Source organism: Sorex fumeus, unplaced genomic scaffold (genome assembly GCF_029834395.1).
Source record: "Sorex fumeus unplaced genomic scaffold, SorFum_2.1 ptg000079l, whole genome shotgun sequence".
NCBI lineage: Eukaryota > Metazoa > Chordata > Mammalia > Eulipotyphla > Soricidae > Sorex > Sorex fumeus.
The window spans coordinates 6134851-6160180 of NW_026606136.1; the positions used below are offsets into that span (position 1 = coordinate 6134851).

General features: G+C 50.2%; 1 protein-coding gene and 1 pseudogene across 4 annotated transcripts in view; one reads left to right on the forward strand and one right to left on the reverse strand.

The window, feature by feature from the left end:
- Positions 1–25330, reverse strand: part of EML4 (EMAP like 4) — an 82399-nt gene that overhangs the window by 13803 nt on the left and 43266 nt on the right. Inside the window, exons 3-11 of one of the 4 annotated variants that reach the window (XM_056130543.1) lie at positions 23961–24093; positions 19011–19139; positions 18564–18589; positions 18359–18391; positions 9971–10094; positions 9009–9158; positions 6416–6485; positions 5236–5346; positions 3843–3938 (exon numbers count right to left, since the gene is read on the reverse strand). In XM_056130543.1, coding sequence (XP_055986518.1) covers positions 3843–3938; positions 5236–5346; positions 6416–6485; positions 9009–9158; positions 9971–10094; positions 18359–18391; positions 18564–18589; positions 19011–19139; positions 23961–24093 — 872 coding nt within the window. Of the gene's footprint in view, positions 1–3842; positions 3939–5235; positions 5347–6415; positions 6486–9008; positions 9159–9970; positions 10095–18358; positions 18392–18563; positions 18590–19010; positions 19140–20960; positions 21135–23960; positions 24094–25330 lie in introns of all 4 variants that reach the window. The other 3 variants (XM_056130540.1, XM_056130541.1, XM_056130542.1) reach the window with 3 other exon arrangements.
- Positions 16888–17684, forward strand: LOC130038728 (40S ribosomal protein S3a-like; annotated as a pseudogene).

The following is a 25330-nucleotide window of genomic DNA, read 5'->3' on the forward strand; positions in this document are numbered from 1 at the left end:
TGGTCAGCAATTCAAGAAATTATCACTGATTCAGAGATCTGTCCCTCAGGGTACGGCCTTAAACAGCCAGTGGGCACTGACTCAAGAGAACCGAAATAACAAAACAAAGGACCAAACGGGAGCTCATTAAACAGAACCTGGGCAGGAAAGAAAGCCCAGCGCTGGAGGGTCAGCAAGGAATGTCCAAGCACAGGTTTCCCACTGAACTGAGAATATTCTTCGTTGAAAAACATGTCTATGTTGCGTGAACCAACTCCAGCGCTGTGGAAACGCTTTCACCGACCATGATCCAGAGACTCATAAATAAACCTTGAGAGAGATCAACAAGTTGAGGAATTGCTTCTGGACCCCGAGCCAGTCTGAGTCATCCGGAGCACCCCAGAGGGGGGCGGGTGAGCCCAGCACCTGCCCAAATAGTGCTTTCGCAGCCGAAAACCTCCACATCCATAATTGCTGCCATGCTCCCGGCCAGACTCCACCGCTCAGGATAAGCCTCATCCAGAAAGTAGTCTATCGAGGGCTGGCACAATAGCACAGCGGGTAAGGCGTTTGCCTTGCACGCGGCCGACCCGAGTTCAATTCCCAGCATCCCATATGGTCCCCTGAGCACCGCCAGGGGTCATTTCTGAGTGCAGAACCAGAAGTAACCCCTGTGCATCACTGGGTGTCACCCATAAAGAAAAAAAAAAGGAAGAAAAAAAAAAAAGAAAATAGCCTGTTGAAAAACTCAGATACAAGGGTTGTGACTGAAATCATCAGGCTTTCATGGAGTTGGGGATGGGCCTACCTCTCCTCTCCTCTCTGTACTTCTGGAAGGCCTGACAGTCTCCCAAATACTTCCAAAATGCCACCAGTTAAAATTTAACTCCAACTATCGCTTTGTTAAAAATTTTGTACTTCCTGGAGCATGTGGTAGTGATACTGATAAACCAGGAGTAGTGCACCAGATTGGATGGTATATATTGTAAAAGACATCCAATCTCGAGGAACAAAACATTCACACACACACACACACACACACACACACACACACGACCTAACCCGTAATGTTTTAGTAATCTCTTATACAAAGGCCTTAACAACTCCATGGTGAGATACACAATCTTCACTAACTTTCTTCTGAGGAAACGTTTTTTTGATCATTCTTCTAGCAAATTATAACAAGCAATCTAAGATAAATTATTAAGGGCTTGATATGGGGGGCAGGTTTAAGGGGTGGTTGGAAAAACTGGAGATAACGGTGGTGGGACTGGCGTTGGCATCTTGAACAAAACATGCTGAACAACTTTGTAAGCCACAAGGTCATATAAGGTGAAAGTGGAAAATTAAAAAAAAAAAAGGTGTCTCTTTCTCTTTCTGTTCAAGTAAATCATGTTTAAATTCTGACTAAATTGACACCTCATGGTTGAAGTGGAACTTCAAACCGGACGCAGCCTTCAAGCCGGATGCTGAATGCTATCATCACTGGCGCTTGCGTGCGATCATTATCAAATGACAGCGCGAGGCAAGGAGGAAATATTTCGGAGGCTCTATCTACTTCGGACTGATAAAATGAGGGAATTGATCTTAAACATTTCCCAAGGCTCCCTCGCCACGAGCATGTTTCTGCTCTTTCCCTCCCCACAGAGCTGAGGGTCGTGTGCGCTGGGGTGCTGGGGCCCGGCCACGCTACACGAAGGGGAACAGGGCCAGACAGGCAGCGTTCACGGGCTGAGTGCTGGCTGTGGGACCGGGTTCTCACACGTGCCAGGCATCATCCCACCTTGGAGCTATCTCCCTCCATCAGGCCGCAAAGGCCTTGTACGAGCACGTCGATGGACGGAAGCTGCATGTTTCCCCCTTTGATAGAATTCAGGCTGGACAGATGGCAAAAAGAACTGTGTGCCCCTTGAAGGTCTACTATGTACTGACAACAAAGTGAAAAGCAGTCCTCTCTCCCCCAGGACGATGCTTTCTAAAAACTAAACTGTGGGCCAGAGAGTACAGTGGGCAGGGTGTTTGCCTTGCACACTTCTGACCTGGGTTCGATCTCTGGTGTCCTGAGCCCACGAGGACCAATGAGCCAGGAACAAGCCCTGAGCACTGCTGGGTGAGAGCCAAGAAAAACCAGAAACAAGAATTAAATCTGACCACCTGTTTTCACCAGAATAAAATAAACAATACTCAACAGTGAAATCTTTTAATCTTGTTTTTTTTCGGGGGGGGGGGGGTCGGGGGACTGGTGATGTTTGGGGAGACCACGTGCGGCCCAGTGGGAGGGCACTGCCCGAGTGGCACACCCACGGTCTGAGTCAGACTCAGCACGCCTGCCGCTGCCTCTATCCAGGATGTCTGCGGAAAGGCCACACGACTCGGGCCACATTTTCCTCTTGAAGGGCCTTGGGCGGTGGTCCCCACCCCTCCACCTTCTGCTACCTGTTTGACTCCCCGCCCTCTGGCCAACAGACCAACCTCCTCCTGCTGCTGTTCACAGCTGGGAGCGTAACGGCTGGGTCCCGGGCACTCGCGCGCACGGTTCAGCTAGGGCGAGGACGGCCACTAGCGTCCCAAAGGCTGCGTCACCTTCTCTGTCCAGCAGGAGCCTACACAAGTTTCAGGTCCACCACACCCTGACCACCTTGACACTGCCTGTAAACATTTCCACACGCTGTCAGGTGGACGCCTCCATCATGTGGCCTGCCATCGTGGCTCGAGCAGAGTCCTCACTCGCCTGGGCCTTCTCTGTCAACAGGGTTTCAAGTCTCTTACAGACCTTTAGACTTAAGAGTCACAGGCCAGGGAACAATTCCCGAAGCCCGAGCGGATAAAGGCAGGGCAGAGCCTGTCTAAAGTGGACTAGAGCAGGGTTCTGCCCTGCCCCAGCGGGAACCGCCGGACACCAGCCAGCAGACCCGGACAGGCACTGAGCAGAAGACGCTGAAGGCAGCGGGAGCTCGGCTGGAGCTGTGACCCTGGGCTGGCCGGAGCGCCATGTGCGCCTGTGAGGCACGCGGGCCGCCCTTTCCGCAGAAGGCCCAGGGGAAGCGCGCCCTGCACTGCCGACGCTGTGTGCCGAGTCGCTCAGACAACGGCAGAAAGACAAAACTTTCTGGCAGAAAGTGGCAGAAAGTCTTCACGGTTTCGAGTTCAAGGTTTGCCCAGGCCTGGACTTGTCCATGTTCACGTACAATCGACGCGGCTGCTTCCCAGAGCCACACGCGATCTCAGAGAACCACTCTGCCCAGCAAGCCAAGAGATGCTGAGGGGGAGCGACCGAGGAGGAAGGGGCCACAGCTCTGGCACAGCAAGCATGTCCTAGGCTCGCTAACACACGGCAGGCAGCCCTGGAGCCCCAGAGGGAGCGTCACTCGGGGAGCCTCGCGGGAGCCGCATCAACTCACAGCGCGGGGAGCACCGCAGCCTTTTCCGCACCTACCCACAGAGCACGGGCTCTTCTCGTTTGCCACCTGAGCTGTGTAAAGCTTGAAAGAGGGAACGGAATCATGTACTCTGTTCTATGAAAGCAGCAGCCGCTGCCAGCAGAGTGCTGGGTCTTATTTCAAGATGACACGTCTTGGCCCTTTGTCCTTCCTACTGCGCCATTCGCACGCGAGGCCAGGAAGCGGGCAGCCACAGAGCTGCAGCCGCAGGCCTGCCTGGGCGTTTCTGTCAACACGGGTGAGAAACGTCTCTGATGTCACGGTCCACTCCAGCAGCGCAGCGCCGGGCCCGGGAGACACGCCACGCCGGTGCAGCTGACGGACGCGGCCAGGCGATGAGCTCCCGGAACCACAGCCCAGACACAACCGCTGCCGTTCGCACTCGAGAAGACAGGCAACTTCAACACTCGGGGGAAGGTTTACCTTTATTTCTGCTGCTTTGGATTTTCTCTGCCAGTCCCATACAGTGAGCATGTGTTCGTTGGAGTCATCAATGACACACAGATGAGTGCCCGAATCCTAAAGAGAAGTCAATGAAAGGCACTTAGAACTTCTCGGACAAGACTGATGCTGCAACAAAGGGAACGTGCAACACCCCAATCCTCTAAACTCCTAGTCCCTTAAAGTACAATGAAAGACAGTAAAATACACTTGTCAGTAAGACGATTTTCTTCAGTCTTTAAATGGATATTTTCTAGACAAAACGTATTAATGTTTTTCCTTGGCTACGCACAGCTACTTTATTACAGAGACCCCAAGACAGCAAATAGTTTTCCAGAGGGTACTACCATCTCTCTGCACCCAAGCCCGCTTCTTGCTGCCTGAAATGTTCCTCACCTATTCACCGGGCTCCTAACCAAAGGCTGTTAACTGGCTGGAACAAGGTAAAACTCTCTCCTCTCTGCGACCTGTTCTCTCAACGCCTCCGTCCTCATGGCTGAGCGTGAGCCTCAGTCGTTCAGCACCTCGAAGCTAGTGAAGCGTCTCGACGCACCCACGTCCCTCTGCCCCCGGGATCCCAGCAGTCCCAGAGATGCCGGGGGCATACATCCTGAAGCACCAGCATGCCCCTCCCCGGCCCTGGCGTGGAGGGACCCTAGAGCCCCGGCAAAGGGCCCTCCATGCGCCGTCGTGTGCAGGCAGCAGCAGAGCGAGCGGCCTCCTCTTGACTGTCCCCTCAGAGTAGCCAGCAGGGCCTGGGGAGGGTCACCGGGCGGATGTCACTGATTCAGGACCAAGACAGCTCAGGATTTTCACGAGCACAAGGGTCTAAGTATTTCATCAACGTGACACCTAACCAAGCCGGTATTTATAGAAAACCGGCCAAGTTTGAAGTCTGTCAAGTTTTCTGTCTTTTGGGAGGGGAGACATTCCAGAGCTGCCGCTTGGTTTCCTGGTGACCGGGCCCACAGAGACAGCAAGGTAAGGGTTCCTGTGGCTCGCACCGTGTGGCGTCAAGCTGCCCGGTACTCAGAAGGCTACGGCGGCATCTTCTGAACAACCTCAGAGGTTCAAGCACACGCACAGCCTACCGCTCGTCTCAAACTGTACCGAGCCACGTGGACGCCCTCCCGCCACTTCTGCAGCTACGCTGGAGCTCTGTTTCAGGACAGAACATAAGCCGGCCTAGCGAGGGGACATCCTGGGCCCTATCTCAAGCGAGCTCCCTACTTAGGGTTAAATGCCGGCTGCTGTCAAGCCAAAACCTAACACTGCACTTTCCAACCGAGGGTTCTGGGCATGTAATATGAAACTGGGCTTAACTTCCTTCCCGACGCTTCGTTCAATCCCTGATTCTTTGAGGATGGTTACTCACTGCTTTCGAAAAGTCCAGGCAGCCTACTCCACGCTCAAAAGTTCCAAGTCCAATGATCTGCAGTGTGGACAGACTAAATGAATCCCACACTCTGACGTGGGGTTGCAAAGGCTACAAGACCAAGGAGAAAACACAGAACAGCAAGGTTAGCTGGTACGCAGGCGAACGGAAATCAACACCGATATGCACAGAGAGCTCGGCCATGGTTTACATGGGCACTCAACTAAAATCAGCGAGCGCGTTCAAAACCCCCGAGACTCGTGAACAGCAGTCTCTTCTCCTACCATCGAAACGCGGGAACAACAAAGTCACAGTGAGTAATGAGCCAGACTGTTCTGAGCACATCACATGTATGGAGTCATCTAATCCTCCAGGAATGAAGCACTAAAATGATCACCACCCGAGGAGAAATACGGACATTCACCAAAGCTCCACAGCAAGTGGGAAATAGTGCGAGTCAAGACTCTAGCCCAGGTGAATCCGCTTGGCCTGCCCTCCTGAGAAAGGAACGCTCGGAAAAATACCGGGGCCAGAGAGCGCAGGGGTTAAGGTGCCTGCCTTGCACGGTCCCTTGAGCACTGCTGAGAGCGACGTCCCCACAAAAAAACACCCCGAGCCGGAGACAGTGCAAGAACACTGCTCGGTGTGGCCCGAACACGCCCGCCCACCAACGGATCTGCCCCCCAAAACTAGGAACAGTTCTGACAGAGAATTCAGAACTGGCAGGCCCCTTGGAATTCATTCACAGACCCCCTCCAAGCCCCTGTCCAAAAGTTGAAGCCAGATACAGTTCGAGTACGGCCGTGTGTGCAGTGATCGGCACCGTCGGCACATCGTCACAGGGGACGTTTTTACGGATGTCAACTGAATAACATTAAAGAGTACCCGCTGCAGGCTGGTATTCTCCCGCCTGTCTGGACATCCTCCCACAGTTTACCTAGGGCTTGGGCCCACCTCAGCAGTGCTCGGGGGTCACGCCCACCCTGGGTGGGACCATGCAGTGCCTGCGGAGGACCTGGGCTTCCACATGCAAAGCAAACACTTCAACCCTTTGCACGCTTCTCCTGGCCCACGGAGCTAAACTTTTCAATAAAGGAGCTGTGGTTCAAATGAGTATCAGTTCCATTCTAACAGCAGCATCACAGAGACGGGTACAGAATGCAGAAAACGCGCCACTCACCCTTCCATCTTTATCCACTCCAGCTATCTGTCCTGTGGCAATCCTAATTTTGTCAGGATGGATAGCAAGGCTAAAAAGCATTTTTAATAACAATTTAAAATACAGGAAGCATGTCAAACAGAAATATGCCACAGTACCAACATTTTCAAAATAACATCTGATTTTCTTTAGCAAATCAAATAAACATTTAACGGATTTCTAAATATAACATTTTTTTTTTGCTTTATTAAACTGAACAAATCAATGTGACTAAATCTGACAACAGAATCTGTTCACAACGTGGCAAGGTAACAAACCAAGTGATCTGGTCAGGCTCCCTTCCTGATCCCGCAGACAGGCACACATTCTCCTCAGGGCGCTGTACTGAAGATGCCAACGCTCACCTACCCCGGCACGAGCAGGTCTGTGCCCACTCGAACGGATGCCCTCTGCCGTCCCTCCTTCCTCTAAAGGACACACAGAGGGGTCAGTTGCTCAGCACCGCCCACCCCAAGTCTCCTCCTCTGCCTCCAGGTCAGTGGCTGGGCGACTTCCGGCAGAGCGCGGGGTCCCACAGAGCCAGGCTGCTGAGCTGCCACGCACATGCTCCAGCCTCTGTACCACCTCCCTTGTCCGAGTCTCTTTCTTTTCGTCATTTCAGTCCTTTACGGGGAGGGCTGGCGGGCCAGTTAGTGCCAGATGCTGAACCAGGGTCGATCCTTCGCATGCAAGGCACGTACTCAACCCGCGAGCCACATCCCCAGCCTGTTCATCAGTCCTCTCTGCGAAACTCGTCTGGGGGCAGATCCAAATGCAGAAACTAGAACATTTCAAGTCCCAATTTCTCATGAGACGCATACGAATGGCCAGCCACATACGCAAGCCCGTTCTCATATCCTCATTGAGAATGTTTTTCCTTTCTGCAGCCAAGGGCTGTGTTCGGCTGGGGGGGGGATTTTGGCTCTCAGTCTGCACTGCTCATTGACTCCAGGAGAGGACAATCTGATTTAAGTTATCTAGGAAACAAGCATTTTTGTAGCTGCTTTTTTTTGGGGGGGGGGGGGTGTTCTGGGCCACACCTGTTGCGCTCAGGGTTTACTCCTGACTCTGTGCTCAGGGTGGACCGTATAGGGCTCCAGGGCTAGAACCTGGGTCAGCTGTGAAGAAAGCAAACTCCTGTTCTCTCTCCAGTTCTGCAACAAAACGTCTGAGAAGTTTCACTGCAACTTCCTCCATATGAAGACTTAAAATACACGTGCTATTCTGTTTCGATTACTTACATAGAAGTCTAAAGCTCATCATTACGCTTCTTTATTTCTATTCCCTATCTCATAATTTGTCCTTTTTTGAGGTCATTTACATTAAAATTAACCGAAGTCTAATACAGGATCATAATCTTTATTTTCAATTTTCTTCCTTTCAATAAAAGAGACTTGGGGGAGAGGGGCCCCCAAGTGAGGCTCAGGAGGCTCTGGAGGGAGAGGCGGTGTACGGGGACAGGGAGGACGGAACATGGTGACCAGCCGGGCAGGTCAGTGTGGTGCTAGGCATGTGCACGGGGCCCTCAACGGCCATCCCCGACGATACTGGGGGCACCCAGTGATGCCCAGAGGACCGTGTGGTGCCAGGGATCAAACACCAGCCTTCACCCCGTCCTACTCTCCTGCACCTCAGGTCTCTTTGGAAAGAACAGTTCCTGGGTTAGGCCACATATGGTGCACGGCTCCGTCACCAACTGCCGCAGGAAGCATGGATGACATCCCACCCTGCCTTGCCTGTCTGCTGAGCGCTCCTCTACCTCCGTCCCTGCTCCCTGCGGCCAGTCAGGCGGCAATCACAGTCCACTGCGTTCAACTAATAACTCTAGGAAAAAAGAATGCAAGAGGAAGCGGACGCTTCTAAGAACGCCTGCGACCTTCTCACACAACAGAGCGGTGCTCTCTGGGTGCATACCAGGCTTCCTCGGTCTCTCTGCTGCGGACGGAAGCCTCGGGGAACACCTGCTCTCGGCTGAAAGGGCACTCGGGCTGCTTTCGTCTTTACTAGCCACACAGGCTCCAGCACGTCATTCTGGGTTTGCTCGAGTGTATTTAGTAATCTGGGAAAGCTCGGCAATAGGCACGTGTCATCTATCAGTCACTGACTTTTCCCTAGACACAGGGGTCAGGATACTATAAACATAAAATACCTTGATATGCTGGTGTGTGTGTGTGTGTGTGTGTGTAAATACATGAAAATGAGTTTAACCTATAAACGTTTGAGTTTACAGGGCACCAAGACTTATTGGGCAATAAAAAACAAACCTACCAATTCAAAAGGGGTTCTCACATGTTAACAGTCTGAGCCTTATTCCTTTTCTTTGTTCCAAAGGGAAAAATTAAGACCCCAATTTCTGTGCCCAGAATGATTCCCCCATCCATGCTGTGTGACGGGTGGCTCGGCTCTGAGCTGGGACACGGGCCACGGCTCGAGCCTGCAAGCCTTCCTCACAATACCCTCGAGTTCCGAGTCCTCACGAGGAATTATTTTTAAAATGAGGAACACACTGAAACCAGAAACGCAACAAAACCAAGGGCATCGAGACAGCAAGGCACGCTGGGGTACTGATACCAACCATTTCACACAGTCCGTGTGGCCCAGATAGTGGCGCTGCGTCCTCTCCTCGTAGTCAAAGAGAACCACCACTGACGCTATGAAGTACACCATCTCCCCGGTGGGGAGAAGGTAGACGTTAGCGCGACAGTCTTTGCCTCGATAGCCGTATCTTAGAAGAAAGAGTCAAGGTTTTCAGTAAGTGCAGTTCCCGAAGAGGCAAAGGAACCATTCCCCCGTGAACGCCCAAGGGAACCAGGAAAACGGGAATAAGAAGTAGGAAACGTGCCACGCTACTCCAGCACGGGGCCCTTCTCCCCGCTCTGGCAAAGGCGACAGACACAACCACCACGCACATTCACTACACACTGTGGAGAGACCAGTGTGCTGGAACAAGGCCAGGGCGCACGGACAGCAACACGGCCACCTCAAAGTAAGTGCCCTTCGGGCTGAGCGCAGTGAGAACTGAGTCAGCCAGGCACGGCGTGGTCTGCAGAGCGTTCGTGAGGTTTTAAAGGACCTGAGCGCCAGGCCACGAGTAGTTTCTGAGCACTGCTGGGGGGGTCCCAAGACCCCAAACCAAACCAAATCAAACTGAAGGGGCCACAGAATTGCAGCCTTTGGGCAAACAACCGGGAAGGTGGGAGAACTGGGAGCAGGAGAGCAGGAAGGGTGGCTCTTGGCAGCTGCTCCTGCTGTCCCACAGGTGGGGAGACCATTCACTGGGGGCTCCCGTCAGACAACAGCTCAGCGAGGACGAGGCCGCAGCCACTTCTCCTGAGAGTCAGGGAGGCTCACTGGGGAAGCAGCTCTGGCCCGAACCTGCCGATTCTTTGCTACCACAGCCTAGGGTCCACGTCAGGAGAGCTGACAGCACCATGCAGGAAGGGACGGGGCTCCCTCAGGCTCGGGCTACGGGACAGACACCGCCGCGTACTCTGACACAGCGCAGGCGGACACAGGGAGGCTGGTGGAGGAGGATACGCCCATTCCAGCTTAAGCTTCTCAGGAGGCAGCTCGGTCCGGATGTCGTCGTAGCTGTCCACGTCCGACGGGATGAACATTGTGATGGGCCGACCTCGCATAAACATTTTAACATACTCTCCCTCTGTTGAGACACAAGGCAGAAAAGAAGTCAGGTACTTCTGAATGACCACACGACAGCATACAATGGGACAGAATCCGAGTCGGAACTAAGGGTTCCTTCAGGTTTTACTGCCCTTACACGCCACTGTTTCTGCATCAAGACCCAATCCAAAATAGAGTAGGGAAAAAACGGACCATTTTTCATTGATGAAAATACTACTTTTAAAACTGAAATATACTCTGTATAAGCTGACATTCGTCGACAAGAAAGGTCAGAAAAGCCGAGGAAGAAAACTGCAAAGAAAATATCTTTGGGGATGAAGTTTCCCTGAAAGATGAAAAGGTGAGAGATGATGTGGGTGGACAGATGACACTGTGTCCAGTGCACCACCACCTGACGGGCCACCTGCACATCGGCGGCATCCAAGCCCTCCAGGCAGCCCTGAGTCGGCACAGATGCTGCCCACACACTAACGTCGCGCGGAGACAGAGGCGGGCAGCAGCTTTCTCAGCAGCAGCAGAGGTTTGAAGATGTCATTCGTGTTGACCAGCGTTTGCTTAAAGGCCTCCTCCAACTGCCCAGGAGCATCAAAAAGCCTTGAAGTGAAATCTTTATTGCGTATGTGAAGAGACGATTTTGAGAAAATTATCATCCGTCCCAGCACTGCAATGATCCACATCCGGCAGGCTGGTGGTCAAGCAGTCCCCAGAGCAGGGCATGGGCAGGGCAAAGTCCAGCAGCACAGGGATGTCGTCGAGCGTGGTTGTTGTCCACTACGGTTTCTGGGCTCTGTCCCGGGCCTCACTACTAAGAAGAGTTCACTGAAATCCAACCATTTGGTTTTGGTCTTGAGCCATACCCAGCGGTGCTCAGAGCTTTCATCTGGCTTGCACTCGGGGGCCGAGTCCGGTGGTGGTTGGGGGACCAGATGTGCCAAGAACCAAACCTGGGTCAGTCCTGTGCGAAGCAAACGCCCTACCCACTGTCCTATTGCTCCGGCTCCGAAAATCAATAACGTTAATGGGAACGACAGGCACGAAGGAAGGAAGATCTGGTACTGCTGAATATCCGCAAGAACCTGCAGGGTCCGGCTACAGCCATGCTTGCTGCAGTGAGAAGGCCCAGTTCCTCCTACGGTTCTGACTTCTTGTGATCCGAGTTCCGATTCGCCCCCCCACGCCCCGGGTGGGCTCTGAGTCCCCGTGACGTGTCTTCATCGTCCTACAGCAGAGTGGGCACTGCTTCCGGACGTGCTCCAGAGAGAGCTAACGCTCTCGGCTGCGGGCATCTCCCACCTGCGTGTATCTTCTTGTCCTTCTGAGGGGCAGACCTGGCCTTCTTCTAGGTGTTGATTTATTTTTGGTGGGGGTCGGGGGCCACACACAGTGGTGCTCAGGGGCTCCGCTGTCTTTTTTTTTTTTCAGTTGTATTATTTTATTTTTTGCTTTTTGGGTCACACCGGGCAATGCTCAGGGGTTACTCCTGGCTCTGCACTCAGGAATCACTCCTGGCAGTGCTCGGGGGACCATATGGGATGCTGGGAATCGAACCCTGGTCGGTCGCTCCAAGGCAAACGCCCTCCAGCTGTGCTATCGCTCCAGCCCCTCCACTGTCTTTTTTAGAACAAGATTATAAACTTGTTTGTTTTGGCCACCCCAGGCGGTGCTTAGTGACCACTCCTGGTTGCTCCTGGTAGGGCTTGAGGACCCTATGGGGTGTCGGGGGAATCCAGGTCAGCTGTGTGAGAGGCCAGCACCCTGGCCACTGTACCATCCCCAGCTCCAAGGCCATAAACTCTTAAGGGCAGATATCCCGTACTATGGAATTGCTCCCCGGATTTTTAAATATTCCCCCATAATCCCCCCGAAGAGTCAGGGAGGGGAGCTCTCCCAGGATTTTTTGATCGGATGCTTGAGTCCAATGCCGAGTCCAAGTCCTCCTTTCACAGGAGAGGCCGAGACCCAGAGAGCCCCACGAGTGCCAGTATTTTTATTCCAAACTCTTGCTCCAGATCTGCGCCGTCAAAGCGGTGGTCGGCCTCAGCCAACACTGAGCATGTGGCTGGCCACCAGGGCCAGCAGCTCCAGGCCCCTCACACATCCTCACGCTGCCGAGAGATGGACAGGCTGCTGTGACGCAGGGGGGACATGCAGCGAGTCCCGGTCGCTGCGACACAGTGGAGAACAATACCAGGGGGCAGCAGATAAAGAAACAGGCAGAAGGAGACACCAACCAAACCCCGAGTCTGACTCTGCGGTGGCGGTCCAGGGGGAGGCTGGGAGCAACGGGGCCAAACGGGCAGAGGGAACCGCGAGGCCGTGGGGAGGGGCCACGCGGCAGCAAACGCTCGGCAAGGGGCAAAGCTGGAGTTAAAATCTCTATCCTGCCGTAAACCATGCAAATCACACCACTCCATGTAAAATGTCTTCACAAGTTTGCACGCTGAAATGCCAGCTGGAAGAACACGAGCTTCCTTTGGCGTCTTTTCACTCTGGGAAACGGGGCGACTGTCCATTCTCCTTTCCCTGAGCAGTGCTGCTGGGCTGGATGGAGGTGGCCTGCGGGACAGTCCCCGGAGGGCCTGCTTCCTCGGAGGCCCAGGAGTAGACCAGCATGGGAGAGGGTTTTGACTCAATTCTCTAGGACGAGAGTGGAGCCTCTCCAAACCAGAATTTGGATTTTACAGTTAGTAATATGTAGCACAAGACGATGCCACCAAATTCCAGAAACAAAAATCTAAACAATCTTTATTGTGTTTGAGATTTCTTCCTGATACTCAGCGTTAAGGAGGCTGGATCCTAGAAGTCCTAATTCTGCAGCAGAAAGTAACAACCATTTTAGATAGGCTAATATCTTTTCTTAAACGAATTTTTTTCAAATAAAATATATTTAAAGTCCAAGTCACTGAACCACCTGTTTTGTAACAATACTCAAATGCTCTACAATGTCTGCGACACAACATGACCTGCTCCACAGAACTCTGCTCCGGACCTGACCTGGGAGGGTCAAGCTGTCATATCTGTCAGTCATCTGTGACTGACCCTGAAAGCGGGAGGCTCAGTGCCAAAGTCCACACCCTGCAGTGAGGCCAAGGGCCAGCCCTGGGTGCGGGGGATGGGAGCTGGGTGAGGCGTGAGTAGGGCTCCGCACACGCACATGCGGTTCCCAGCGCTTGAGAGACTGCACTGGCAGAGAAGAGCAGGCTCCACTTCCCAGAAGGGAGCGATGCAGAGAAACGGGACCTAATCCCTGAGCTCGCAGCTTCGAAAGCCAGCCTGGCGGCCAGTCTGTCAAGTATCATGCAGTCTGACTGGCTCTAGCAAGCGCCCGAGTCTGGAACACGCAACTGTGTCCTAGGAAACTGCCTTAGTTTTCGCTGTTCTCGAGGCAGTGTTGTAGAGGTTGGGCAGTCTGGCAGACTCTTAGTCTCATGGCAGGGCTAGGAACTTGAGGCGCACGATGAAAAGGACAAACCCTTGAGTTTACCACACTGACGTGACAAGTCTTATGAAAGTGCTCCTCAACTCACACAGTAATAAATCAACCAGCGACTAAGTTTTGGAATTGAAACCTCCATTGGATTTCTCCTGTTTTGTTTATGTCAGCTACCTGAAAATACGAGATCTGGAAATCTGCTTATGGATTATAGAGTATACGACTGAAAAGGATTCTTTAAAAAAAAAAAATCGATCCCAGGAGGGTATGTTCGCCCCATACACGCATTCTGCACTCACCCCCCGCACGGCTGACAGACTCGACGTGCAGAAGGAAACTTGGGGGTCTGTAACCCCGTTTCATTTTCATCCTCTGGCCGCCCAGCTGTGCTGGCACCCCAAGACCGGAGCACGCTGGGGCTAGACGGAGCCACAGCAGAGCCACTCCCCAGAGTGCTCGGGGCCCAGGAACTGCCTAGATGGAACTGAGGATAGGCATGGCCTTACCCTGTGAGCTGTGGCACCTCAAACATTCCCTAGGGGCCCGAGAGAGAGGAGTCAGTGCTGCACGGAGCTGAGCCCAACCCCCACACCGCACAGGTCCCCTGAGCCCACCAGGGGTGACCCTCGCTTGAGTGCAGAGCCAGGAGTCAGATCAGACAACAGCTGTGTGGGCCCCTTCACCTCGTCCCCCAAGCCCCCCAAACCATCCACTCACGTTTCTAGGAAAGGTCATTTTAAGCACGAAATGAAGGAATTCCACTTTGAATATGGCACGTTGGAATTACTTAGAGTAAGAACGATTTTTAAAACCCCTGAAGTTAGAGGCTAAAGCAGCACAGATGGTGGAACGCTTGCCCTGAATGCAGTCAACTGGGGTTCAGCCCCCGGCACCCCACATGGTCCTCCAAGCCCTGCCAGAACTGACTGCTGAGCGGCGGCAGCAGGAGTCAGCCCTGAGCACTGCTGGGTGCGGCCATAACAACAGAACTCTGGATACAAAATTCTGATGAAACGAGTAAAAGTAGAAACACCCCAAATCAAATAAACCGAACATAAAGATATAAAAAACATTGGTGGGGCACATATGTGTGCTGGTTATATTATATACACATGCTTTTTTTTGGGGGGAGGGCTTTTTTTGGGTTCCACACAGTGATGCCCAGGGGTGCCAGGCAAACACCTACCCGCGGCACTATTGCTCCAGCCCCTTTGCACACGCTTCTCTAAGATGAAAATGTTTTAGAAATTTTGAAATGTTTAAAAAGAAGTACTGTGGTTTGTTATCTCCGAACAGAATGGATTCTTAATTATAATGTCTCAGGTGGCACGTTTGAGAAACAGAGAATTTTGGTTACCTGTATCATCTAGTTTTTCTTTTTAAATTAATGCCTATGGATGTGAAAATACAAGCATGACTGAAAAGTTCTGTGTCAAAGTTCTGTGTCTCGTGAGTGAACTAATCTCTACGACAGTCAGAGGGTCAGTTTGCGTTTGCTCCCCAAGGCTGGACAGCTCACATTCTGGGCGCCTTTGCCACCTTTTGATTTGGATGACCACTGCAGCAACACCACCAGGAAGCCCTGCTCCACAGGGTACACGTGAAGTGCCATAAGTACTTCCCGTTAGTACTTCCTTGTGGAAAGTCTCTGGACAAAGCTCAGACCCGTGGCGCCAAGAATAGTCACGTAACAGTCACGGGTCTGGAAATGGGCGAATGGGTCCAGCAGCAAGCACACGCTCTGCGAGCCGGAGCCCGGCCCACACTGTCCCCTGAGCACGGACGGCGCAGCCCCAAGGCCTGAGCTGGGAGGGGCCTACCCAGCTGGAAGTGGCCCCCAAACAAAGCCAACAAACAGGAGCCCAGATCCATGTCTGAGAAGCCAGTCTGCTTCCACCCTTCCTGCCTGTCCACACTAGCAGAGGCCACACCTCCCGAGACGCTAGGAAAGCACGCGTCCCGTGTATCCCGAGCGCCCCCCTCACGCGCCCCCCGCAGGTAACGTAGTCACGGGACACGCTCCGCCCTCCCTGCAGCCACGCAGACCTGTCTGTCCTCTTCCCGGCCTGCCCCTGATGAGCGCCGCCCAGAGGAGCGCAGGGCAGCTTCTGGACTGGGTCCGTGGGCCGTGGACTCTGAGTGCCTGTCCCCTACCCGCCAGCTGAAGTCGCGTTCCAGCAGCACCGACTTCCACGACAGTCCTTCCCTCCCTTTCCCCGCAGTGTGCTGCTGACCAGGAGTTCATCTTTGCTGTGTGGGGGCCGAGGGGGTCTCGGCCACAAGCAGTTTCTCAGCGCCTACTCCCGGCTCTGCTCAGGAAACACCATCTGTGGGGCTGGAGGGTCTACAGGGCGCTGGGCGGGGTCAGCCCCGTTCGCGACAAGCCCCTTAGCCCTGCTACAAGTTGGAGGCTCTCCCCAGACAGTGGCCCCGCCGCCACCTGCTCCCCTTCCCTGGCGGTCCCTCCGGCAGCAGCGGGAACACCTTCGGGGGCACGCTTAGTTCCATCCACACTCCACCCACTCATCAGAGTAACCTGGAGCTCCTTCCTCCCAAGGGACACGGTGAGCGGAGACGGTCCTTGCTCCTGCAGACAAGGACTTCGGAACATTTAAGCTCACCAGCAAAACCGAGCATCCCCTTAAGGCAGGATCCCCAATTTTTACAGGGCTTCCCCACCCCTCCCAGTCAGACTCGCCCTGACCCCCAGACCTGAGGCGGCACTCATGGCGAGTGAGGCCAGTCCTGGCCTGGACCTGCAGGAGACGCCTCACTGCCCCTATTTCAAACTAGCGCTGTGATACAGTAAGGACTGTCTTTATAAATAAAAGTTTATTTTGTCCTTAAAGTGTTTCAGCCATCAATTATGCTTAATTACCAGGGAGAAAAAGTTAGGACCTAACTAGTGAATGTCAGCAACATTCGACTTCATTTAGAATTTCTATTTAAAAACAAATGATCTAAATTAAGATTACAACTAAACTGATTGTAAAGGAGAGTTAAAGAAAGTAAAAACTCACAGAAATCAAGTTAACTCTCTTACAGAAAACTTAATCACATTTTAACTGTTTAGTATTAAATAGCCTGAAACGTCTAAGTAGCTCTGGCACACAGGGGTGAGCTCTCAGACAAGACCTGCCTTCACCCAGGGCCGCGAACAGACTGATACCCACCCCCGCTCGGCAGTGACTGGGTGCTGACAGAAACCCTACTATCCTTTCAGTCAGAACAATCTAGAAATCATGATTACACGCGGAAATTTTAAGAGGTAATGGATTTGCTAGACTCATCGGTATTCAGTCTGATCTGAGTTGAAGGAAATGAGTGCTTCTTTGCAATGAAACTGGCAAGACGCCCTTTAGGCTCTTAGAGCGGCACCATGGCAGTCGGCAAAAACTAGCGCCTTATGAAAGGCGGCAAAAAGGGAGTCAAGAAGAAAGTGGTCGATCCATTTTCTAAGAAGACTGGCATGACGTGAAAGCCCCCGCAATGTTTAATATAAGAAACACCGGGAAAACGCTTGTCACCAGAACCCAGGGAACCAGAATTGCATCCGATGGCCTCCAGGGTCGTGTGTTTGAAGTGAGTCTTGCTGACCTGCAGAACGACGAAGTTGCTTTTAGGAAATTCAAGCTGCTTACGGAGGATGTTCAGGGCAAAACTGCCTGACAAACTTCCATGGCACGGACTTCACCCGTGACAAAATGCGCTCCACGGTCAAAAACTGGCAGACCACGACAGAGGCTCACGTTGACGTCAAGACCACCGATGGTTGTGTGCTTCGTCTATTCCGTGTTGGTTTCACTAGGAAGCGCAATGACCAGATTCGGAAGAGCTCTTGGGCTCAGCATCAGCAGGTTCGCCAGATTCGGAAGACGACGGCGGAGAGCAGGACCCGGGAGGTGCAGACAAACGACTCAGAAGAGGTGGCCAATAAACTGACTCCAGACAGCACTGGGAAAGACACAGGAAAGGCTTGCCAGCCTGTTTACCCACCCACTCCATGATGTCTTTGTTAGAAAAGCAAAAATGCTGAAGAAACCTAAGTCTGAATGGGGAAAACTCATGGAGCTTCACGGTGAAGGCAGCAGTTCTGGAAAAGCTACTGGAGATGAGGCAGGCGCTAACGTTGAACGGGCTGATGGGTGTGAACCACCAGTCCAAGAATCTGTTTAAAATTCAGATGTTCCTTGGTAACAAATTAAAGTTTTATTTCTGGTGAAAAAATAAAATAAAATAGAACTAGCAAGACATTTTAAATCAATTTTTAAAATGGCTTTTCTAATACAACTTAAAAGGGGGGGGGAGTGAGTCCCTTTAGTGTTTTGTTTTTGGGGTCACGCCCATGGTGCTCAGGGCTTACTCCTGGCTCAGGGGACCTGAAGGGGTGCCGGGGATCTGAACCTCCCTGCTGCACTGCCCCGTTCCATGCCACCCCACCTTTGGTACTACTCTTTTCTGGGTCACACCCGGCGATGCACAGGGGTAACTCCCGGCTCTGCACTCAGGAATTACCCCTGGCGGTGCTTGGGGGACCCTATGGGATGCTGGGAATCGAACCCGGGTCGGCCGCGTGCAAGGCAAACGCCCTCCCCGCTGTTACCTCTCCAGCCCCAGTGCTATTCTTCTTTGTAAGCTGCGTTTATTTATAGAGTTGAACTTGAACCATCCAATCTCATAGAAATAAGACAAATTTATAGAAAACTAGATGGGTGCCCTGGTTCAAATGACCATCTATTTTACATTAAGAGGAAAGGTCGGGGAGTGGAATTAGAAAAAGTCAAGTAAGAGATCCACGAGTCATGAGGAAATTAATTTTGAAGGCAACCAACTGTGTAGTTTATTCTTACCTTGGTTGTTTTTTTCACGGGTTGACATTTTTGCTGGTTAAGACAAAAATGATATATCTTACAATAAAAATTGAGCACAAAAACTATACAAATACACTTTTCTTTTATGATTACTACTGAGTGTACCTCAGTATACTTTAAAAAGAATTATTATCAATTTGAAAAGATTTAACTGATGTAGAAAAATAAAATATTTTTAACTTACCTTGGTTGACGATGACATCTTTGTGCCTGCGAAAGAAATTCAAAGACATTTATTTTACAATTTGGCTGACCCTTAGCATTACATAAATAAATTCTGAGAGTTTCAATATCTAGGACACACTCCAGATAAATCTCTCAAAGTGAAATTCAGGTACTGGTATTTTTTTACATTTCTTACTGGTTCTTACAGATATTTATATTTATATTTGAAAACAATGAATAGTCCACCTACGAAGATCGCCTACATGAAAAATATAAAGTATTTATTATTTGAGATGAGGAGCTCTAGCAAAAACAAACTTTAGAACACAGAAAGTAACAGAAGGTAAAAAATTATACTGTCAGTTCTTTTAAATGATTTACATCATGTAGATATAACTTTAGTTACAAACATGGTAGTGAAATAATTATTTCTTTTCAGAGAAAACTAAGGATGGATTATACTTACTTGTCTGTGTTTTTTATAATTTTAGATATTAATTTTGATGTTGGAACAGCCTTCAATAATTTATTACGACTCTCATCTGAATTTTCCCATGAATTATGTAACTTTTCAGTCGTTGCTGGTCGTTTAATGCTGAAAGAAACATTCACCTCTGAGAGCTCAATTCTGCTAACAGCAGAGACATGCAGTGACAGCTCAAACAAAGCCCCAAGCAGCAGCTAACCTGTCCGCAGACTGATCCAGAGGGAAGAGAAGTGTTAGTGGGAGGCCCTGCCCGGATGAGTGAAGGAGTCCAGCAAGGCAACTTACACGTCCGGTTTGTAACTTTCACTGCTATTCAGAAGATTCACTAGGATGCTATTCAAATTTTTAAAAATTTAATTGTATGTATTTATTGTTCCTGACGATCAAAACTGCTTGGTTAAGTTTCCATGTTTTTCTTAAAATAGGCAGGAATTACACTTTCGTGCCATTAAAGACTGCTCATTTCACTTACGTCCTCATAATTAAATTATACCTGGCACAATGACCATGTCTCAGTAGTGTTATGAAAAGTAAAACTCCTTATATGCTTCAAGGAATGTATCTCAGGTTGGAAAGAAACATGGTTTCACACAAGGCTACAGTATCAATGCTGATTCCACTGATTCATAACTGATGCTTAAAAATTTATAAATGATCTTTAGCTGCATTGCCAACCATCCTATAACTCATCCGGTCTTCAATACCTCTTGAAATAGTATATCCAGACAGCAGTTTAGAATGCAAGCACATTTCCAGGAGACCTAAAGAAGCTGGAAAAAAACAAGATCTGGAACAAAGATACCAAGTCAAATCAGAACCTTCACGAGACTGGTTATTCTGAAAAGCCGCAAAGAACCTTTAGCCACAAAGAATCCAAGGTTGCAGGATATTAATAAGCTGCATCCAAGGAAAACGCCACGTAAATTACAAACCCCAGGCAGAATGACAAGCCATTGAGAAAGTGTAAGAATCCGTGAGACACACAGAAAAGCACAGTTAGACGTGACACATGCATCAATCAAGCGAAGGATGCTTTGTTTTTCCAAACTTCCATCAGAGATTTGAATGGGGGGGGGGGAGGGGGAGTCAAAAGATACTTCAGGAAGGGCTGCGATTTGTTCTACTAAAATTCAAAATTCTAGCCAGGTCTGGGAGCGCTTCCTAATTCCCTATTGAGAAGTACAGAGATAAAACATATCTCACCAACGCAGACAGTCTGAGCCCGCATTGCTAGAGCAGGCACGCTGGACTCAGCGGATGGCAAGAGCGGACAACGAGCCGGGTGCGGCTGTGCGGGCGGGGTCAGCTCCCCAAGGAGGCTCACCCACTGTTAAGAGTGTTTCTCCGAGCTGCCTCTCCTAACTTCAAAATCAGGATCGCCACAGACACGGAGAGAAGCCCTCAAGTGAGCCTTTCGCACAGGGAAGACCAGGCGGAAGGGATTCCTTTCTCTACTCCAGCAAGAACTCATCCTCCCCACACCCAAACTGCAGTGGAGGAGCAGGGACGGCCGAGAGCCGCTGTGGGGGGGGCCCTGGCAGGGTCTAGGCTGTAATGATCCCAAATGCGGTGAGGACAGTGACACACGGCAGCCTGGTCCATGACAGAAACCTGCGCGTGCCACGCAGAACTCAGAGACAAAATTCTGCTCTGGATGGTTTTTAGGTTTGAAGCAGGTCACGTCTATCTTTCTTCCATCAGATTCTTTACAGCTCGCTTTCCCCTCACCCCCGGCTTTAGCTGATAAATAAATGGCCTCACATTTTTACTCTCTGATGTGCTAAGACAGAGAATTACAGCAACACGGAAAGGGAAAGCGGCCGCCAGGCTTCTCTCTTGAAATCCACTGTCAGCCAATGTTTTCCAAGTCCCGTAATTTAGATATCATTACAGCCATTCCCTAGCTCTGTGCTTGGGCCCAGTGAAGACCTTTTGGTGGGAGTAGAATTCTTGCTCTCTTGAGTCTGCCTGTGTGTTTGGTGAGGCTGTGAAGAGGGCTGGGGAGAAGGTGGCGCTCGAGTTTGTGGACTTGAATCATTACAATGAGATTCCTCTTTTTTTTCTCTCTGTCCATGTGGTTTTTCTTTCTTTTTGTCTGTACCACTGTAAAATAAAGTATAACATGGAACAACACAAATTTAAACAAATTAAAAGACAGATAAAAGAAATGATGACATAAATCAAAACCCTGTTATCACACTGTTCACACAATCAGTGCTGCTTTCACGCGACAATGAAAATACGTCTTTGAAAATTCTGGAAGCTGTTAAAGGAGAAATTTACAGTGACTCTAAAGTAATTTATCCTCTAAAGACTGCCCCTTAAGAACATACTGGCCTCTTAGGCATATTGGGAAGGAGTGCCGTTAACAGAACACTAATCTCCCTAAACGAGAGCACTAGCAACACACAGAGCGTCTCTGTAAAATATACTGACCGATGCTCAAGGCACACTAAATGCACATATTTTATAGACTACTGTCCAATTCCCATTTTTTCCATCTACTTTTGCTGCCAGTTGAGGTTTTTATAATTTTTTGATTTTTTTTTTTTGCTTTTTGGGTCACACCTTTTTGAGTTACTCCTGGCAGTGCTCAGGGGACCCTATGGGATGCTGGGAATTGAACCTGGTCGGCTGCGTGCAAGGCAAACGCCCTCCCCGCTGTGCTACTGCTCCAGCCCCCAGCCAGTTGAGTCTGAAACTGACCTAGAATCAAATGTTTTTCCCCAAACCTTTCAGTCTTGCTGTTTTAGTTTTGTAAGCTAATGTCACATGCGCACACGCACACACATACGTACACACAAACTGACAAACATGCGAAGAAAAAAAATACTGTAATTTCTATAAAAACTAATGTAAACATTCTGGGAAGATTCCATAAAAAACAATTTACTGTTGTTCTTCTTAAAAAAAAAAAACACAATGATTTACTAAAGAACTTCTGTTTCATTTTGTGTAGGTGGATAACTCTAAGAATGGGGGAAGGTGGATTTTAATCTTGAGTTTCATTCCTTTTGCGTTGTTCTGAATTTTGGGCGTCTCACAGTGGTGCTCAGAGGACCAGGCGGTCCCAGGGATTGAACCCGGGGCTCCGATATAACGGTGCATGCCCAGCTCTCTGGGCTTCTCCCAAGGCGATACTAAAAGATGGAACTATGGGTCGGAGAGAGAGAACGTAGGGAAGGTGTTTAGGAGTGCACCCCTAGCAGAGGGTACAGCCCCCAACCCCAAAAATAGTAAAATAAAGCGGAAGACAACGTTTCATTAAAAATGGCAAATGTTTCAATTTTATGTTAAAGTAAAAACTTTAAGGTATTTAGGCATAAATTTTTATGCTCCCTGAAGCATACAGCCCATGGCACTGGTAGGCGGCCTGAGAGGGCACCTGTGAAAGGGGATTCAGGTCTGGAAAGAGCCGACCCTGCAGGGCCTCCACTCCCTGGAACCGCGTATGCGGGCACAGGGCGGGCTCCTGCCACAGAGCCCCCGTCTCTCTGGCCTCGCTGCGCTTCTTAAGCAAATGGCACTTTCTGGATTTGACTCTAAGTGGCACAATTTGTGAGGTGTATGTCCAAGGACACTTTTTAATAAACACACACAGCACATACAACTCGATGGTCTAACGACGACACTCACACAGAATTCCACTCTGAAGCCGCTGCCTGTGGCCTGCCGGGCCCTGACTAGCTAGCTTGTGCTCGATTTTATTCTAAGATGCTAAGAAATCTAAGTCTATCTTTTAGAAGTACATTCCTAAAACTCTGAAACTGAGACGACTTCTTCCTTGTCAGTCTTCACATTCTCCCAAACGCATGGGTGACGGTCCTGTGTGGGTCAGGGTCTTAGGAGAACCTTCTGCTGGGCTACTCAGAGGCACAGCTGCAGGCCTGCATGCGAGCGCCCAGAGTCTGGGGGCCCTGGACTGCTGAGAACACGGCTCTGCCCGGAACTGAGGCTACAGAAAACGACACAAGCCTGAACTGTGGCCGGACACGAGGAGCTTACTAAAAATCGTACTAAAATTTTCGACTGCATGTTTGTTTTCTGGTCATTTGTCCTTTTCTTCTGAAACTGTGGGGACAGGTAAGCTGAGAATGCTTTCTATATTCTGTAATGAGAATGATCCAAACACTGAACTCCAGAAGAGACTTTTTTTCTCTTTTAAAAATGCCTAAAGATCTTATCGTTTCTTCATCATTCCTGTACCCCAAAGTTCGGTGAACATCTATACATCCACACCGATGAGTAAGTCAGTCACTGGCCTTAGTTTATTGAGGCAACCATTTTCCATCAGTACATGAAGGATTTTTTGCATTACTTAGGGTTTTCCTCAATTATTCTTTGAAGAAAACAGCTGTAAGATTAGGTAGTTGATCTCTTCTGGTCTCTCCAAATTCTACATGGAATAATTTGCTAGGAATTACACAAAAGCAGAGAAAATCTGTAAGCAATTTTATTAAAAATAGACTAAATTACTGATCAAAGAACATACAGAAACTAATCCTTTAATCCACTGAAACTACAATATGTACTGTCAACACAGAACTCTAATACTCTGAATTAAAAGCCTTAACTTCACAGCTATAAAGAACAAAATCTGTAACAGTCTGATTTGTCACTAATATAAATATATACTGAAGATTCTATTTCTTCTTTTTAAAGGCTCTATCCATGCTACCAAAACGTCACCTGTATCATCACATGTATTTAAGGATATTAAACCTGCGTTCAACAGTGCTCGTTACAAGAACAAGCCCAGGTCAGAGTGAGACCAGTGTTCTGGGAGAGCGAGGCGCTCCCGACAGCCTGAACTGGCGTCGCTCAGAGAGGCCAACGGAGCTGCGCCCAGCTGTGACGCTCTTTCCCGACCCCAGGGACCACACCGAGACAATTCTGGGTGTCAGCTTCTCCCCTTCCTCACGTGGATACCTTTTAGCAGCAGATGAGAGCGTTTCTTTTTTTGCAACAGAGACAGAGCTCGTATGACTTGGTTTTCTGTTTGCTCCACTACTTCCGTTGGTTATACAGGACATGGAAATAGCTTCTCGAAGGCCTGGCGGACCTAATGGGGTTGAAAGAAAAAACAGACTGATGTCAAGCTGGTCCTCACAGACGGCGATTAAGCAGCTCTAGACCCAGGGAGCCCCCTGTTCCCAGAAGTACTGTCCTGAGATTCCAGCTCAACAAAGCAGAACCAGAGGACGGGCGGGTGGGGCCAGAGTCGGGGGCTCCCCAGAGAGCAGATCAGGCATACACCCTAGTCGGCATCAAGGAAACCCACAGCCCCCACCTCAGCGATGTTCAGCAGTCACACAGGTTGTTGTAAAGCCATGAATTAGGAAGCCTAGGAATCCTAAATATTCCATACAAATCAAGTGTCAGTGTGTGAAGCAACTGTGACCGCAGTGGTGGGGTGGGAAGAAACGCCCGATGGATGCCAGTGTGTCAGGAAGAGACACACACACCAAGGAGCTTGGAATTCTGGTACTCAAGTTTCTCATGTGTCCATCTGAAGTCTTGCATCTGGCCGACCTGTTTGCTTCTTTCCATAAAAACGAAAAATTAAGAATCTTTTAGGCATCAAAAACTATTCAGTGCCCCAGAATTCCACACAGGATGGTATGATGCTGAATGTTGGACCAAAAATAGCTGCTAGGGCCCATTTGTATTTTAAAGATCTAAAATGCTCCCCCAACACAGAGATTTCTAGACCCTACCTGGACCAAATATATCCGGAGAGAGAAACGGGGAGACCAACTATCTTATTTCCCCGAGCTTCCTGGGAAAATTCTCAAACAAGAAGGGCTCAATCGCACCCTCCCCTGTGCTGCGATGACTGCTATCACATCCAGCGCTCAGGCTTTTTGCTTTCTCTGCTGGCCTCTCTCTGAAGCCGGGTAAGGAATTAAAAGCATGAAACGTGTCACTCCAACCAGGAGGAAGGACACAAAGGCATCAGGATGTGCTCAGTGCCGTACGACCCTCGCCACTCGCCAGCTCCACACTGGCCGCTGCCCACAGTTCCTGCCAGCTGTGCCCCTACACCCCCTGCCCTCCTGATGGAGCTGCCCACTCTGACGGTATGGGGCAAGGAACACACGTTTGTCTTTGCTTCTTTTCCTTCCCCGCACAAGTCTCAAGACTGACCCGCGAGCTATCATGAGGGAGTACCTCATTCCATTTCGTGGCTGAATACCATTCCACTGTATGAATATACATCTCTTTCTTTATCTGCTATTCCGCTGGCTGGGAACCTGGGTTTATTCCCCCTTCTGACTACTGTGAACAGTACTGCCATC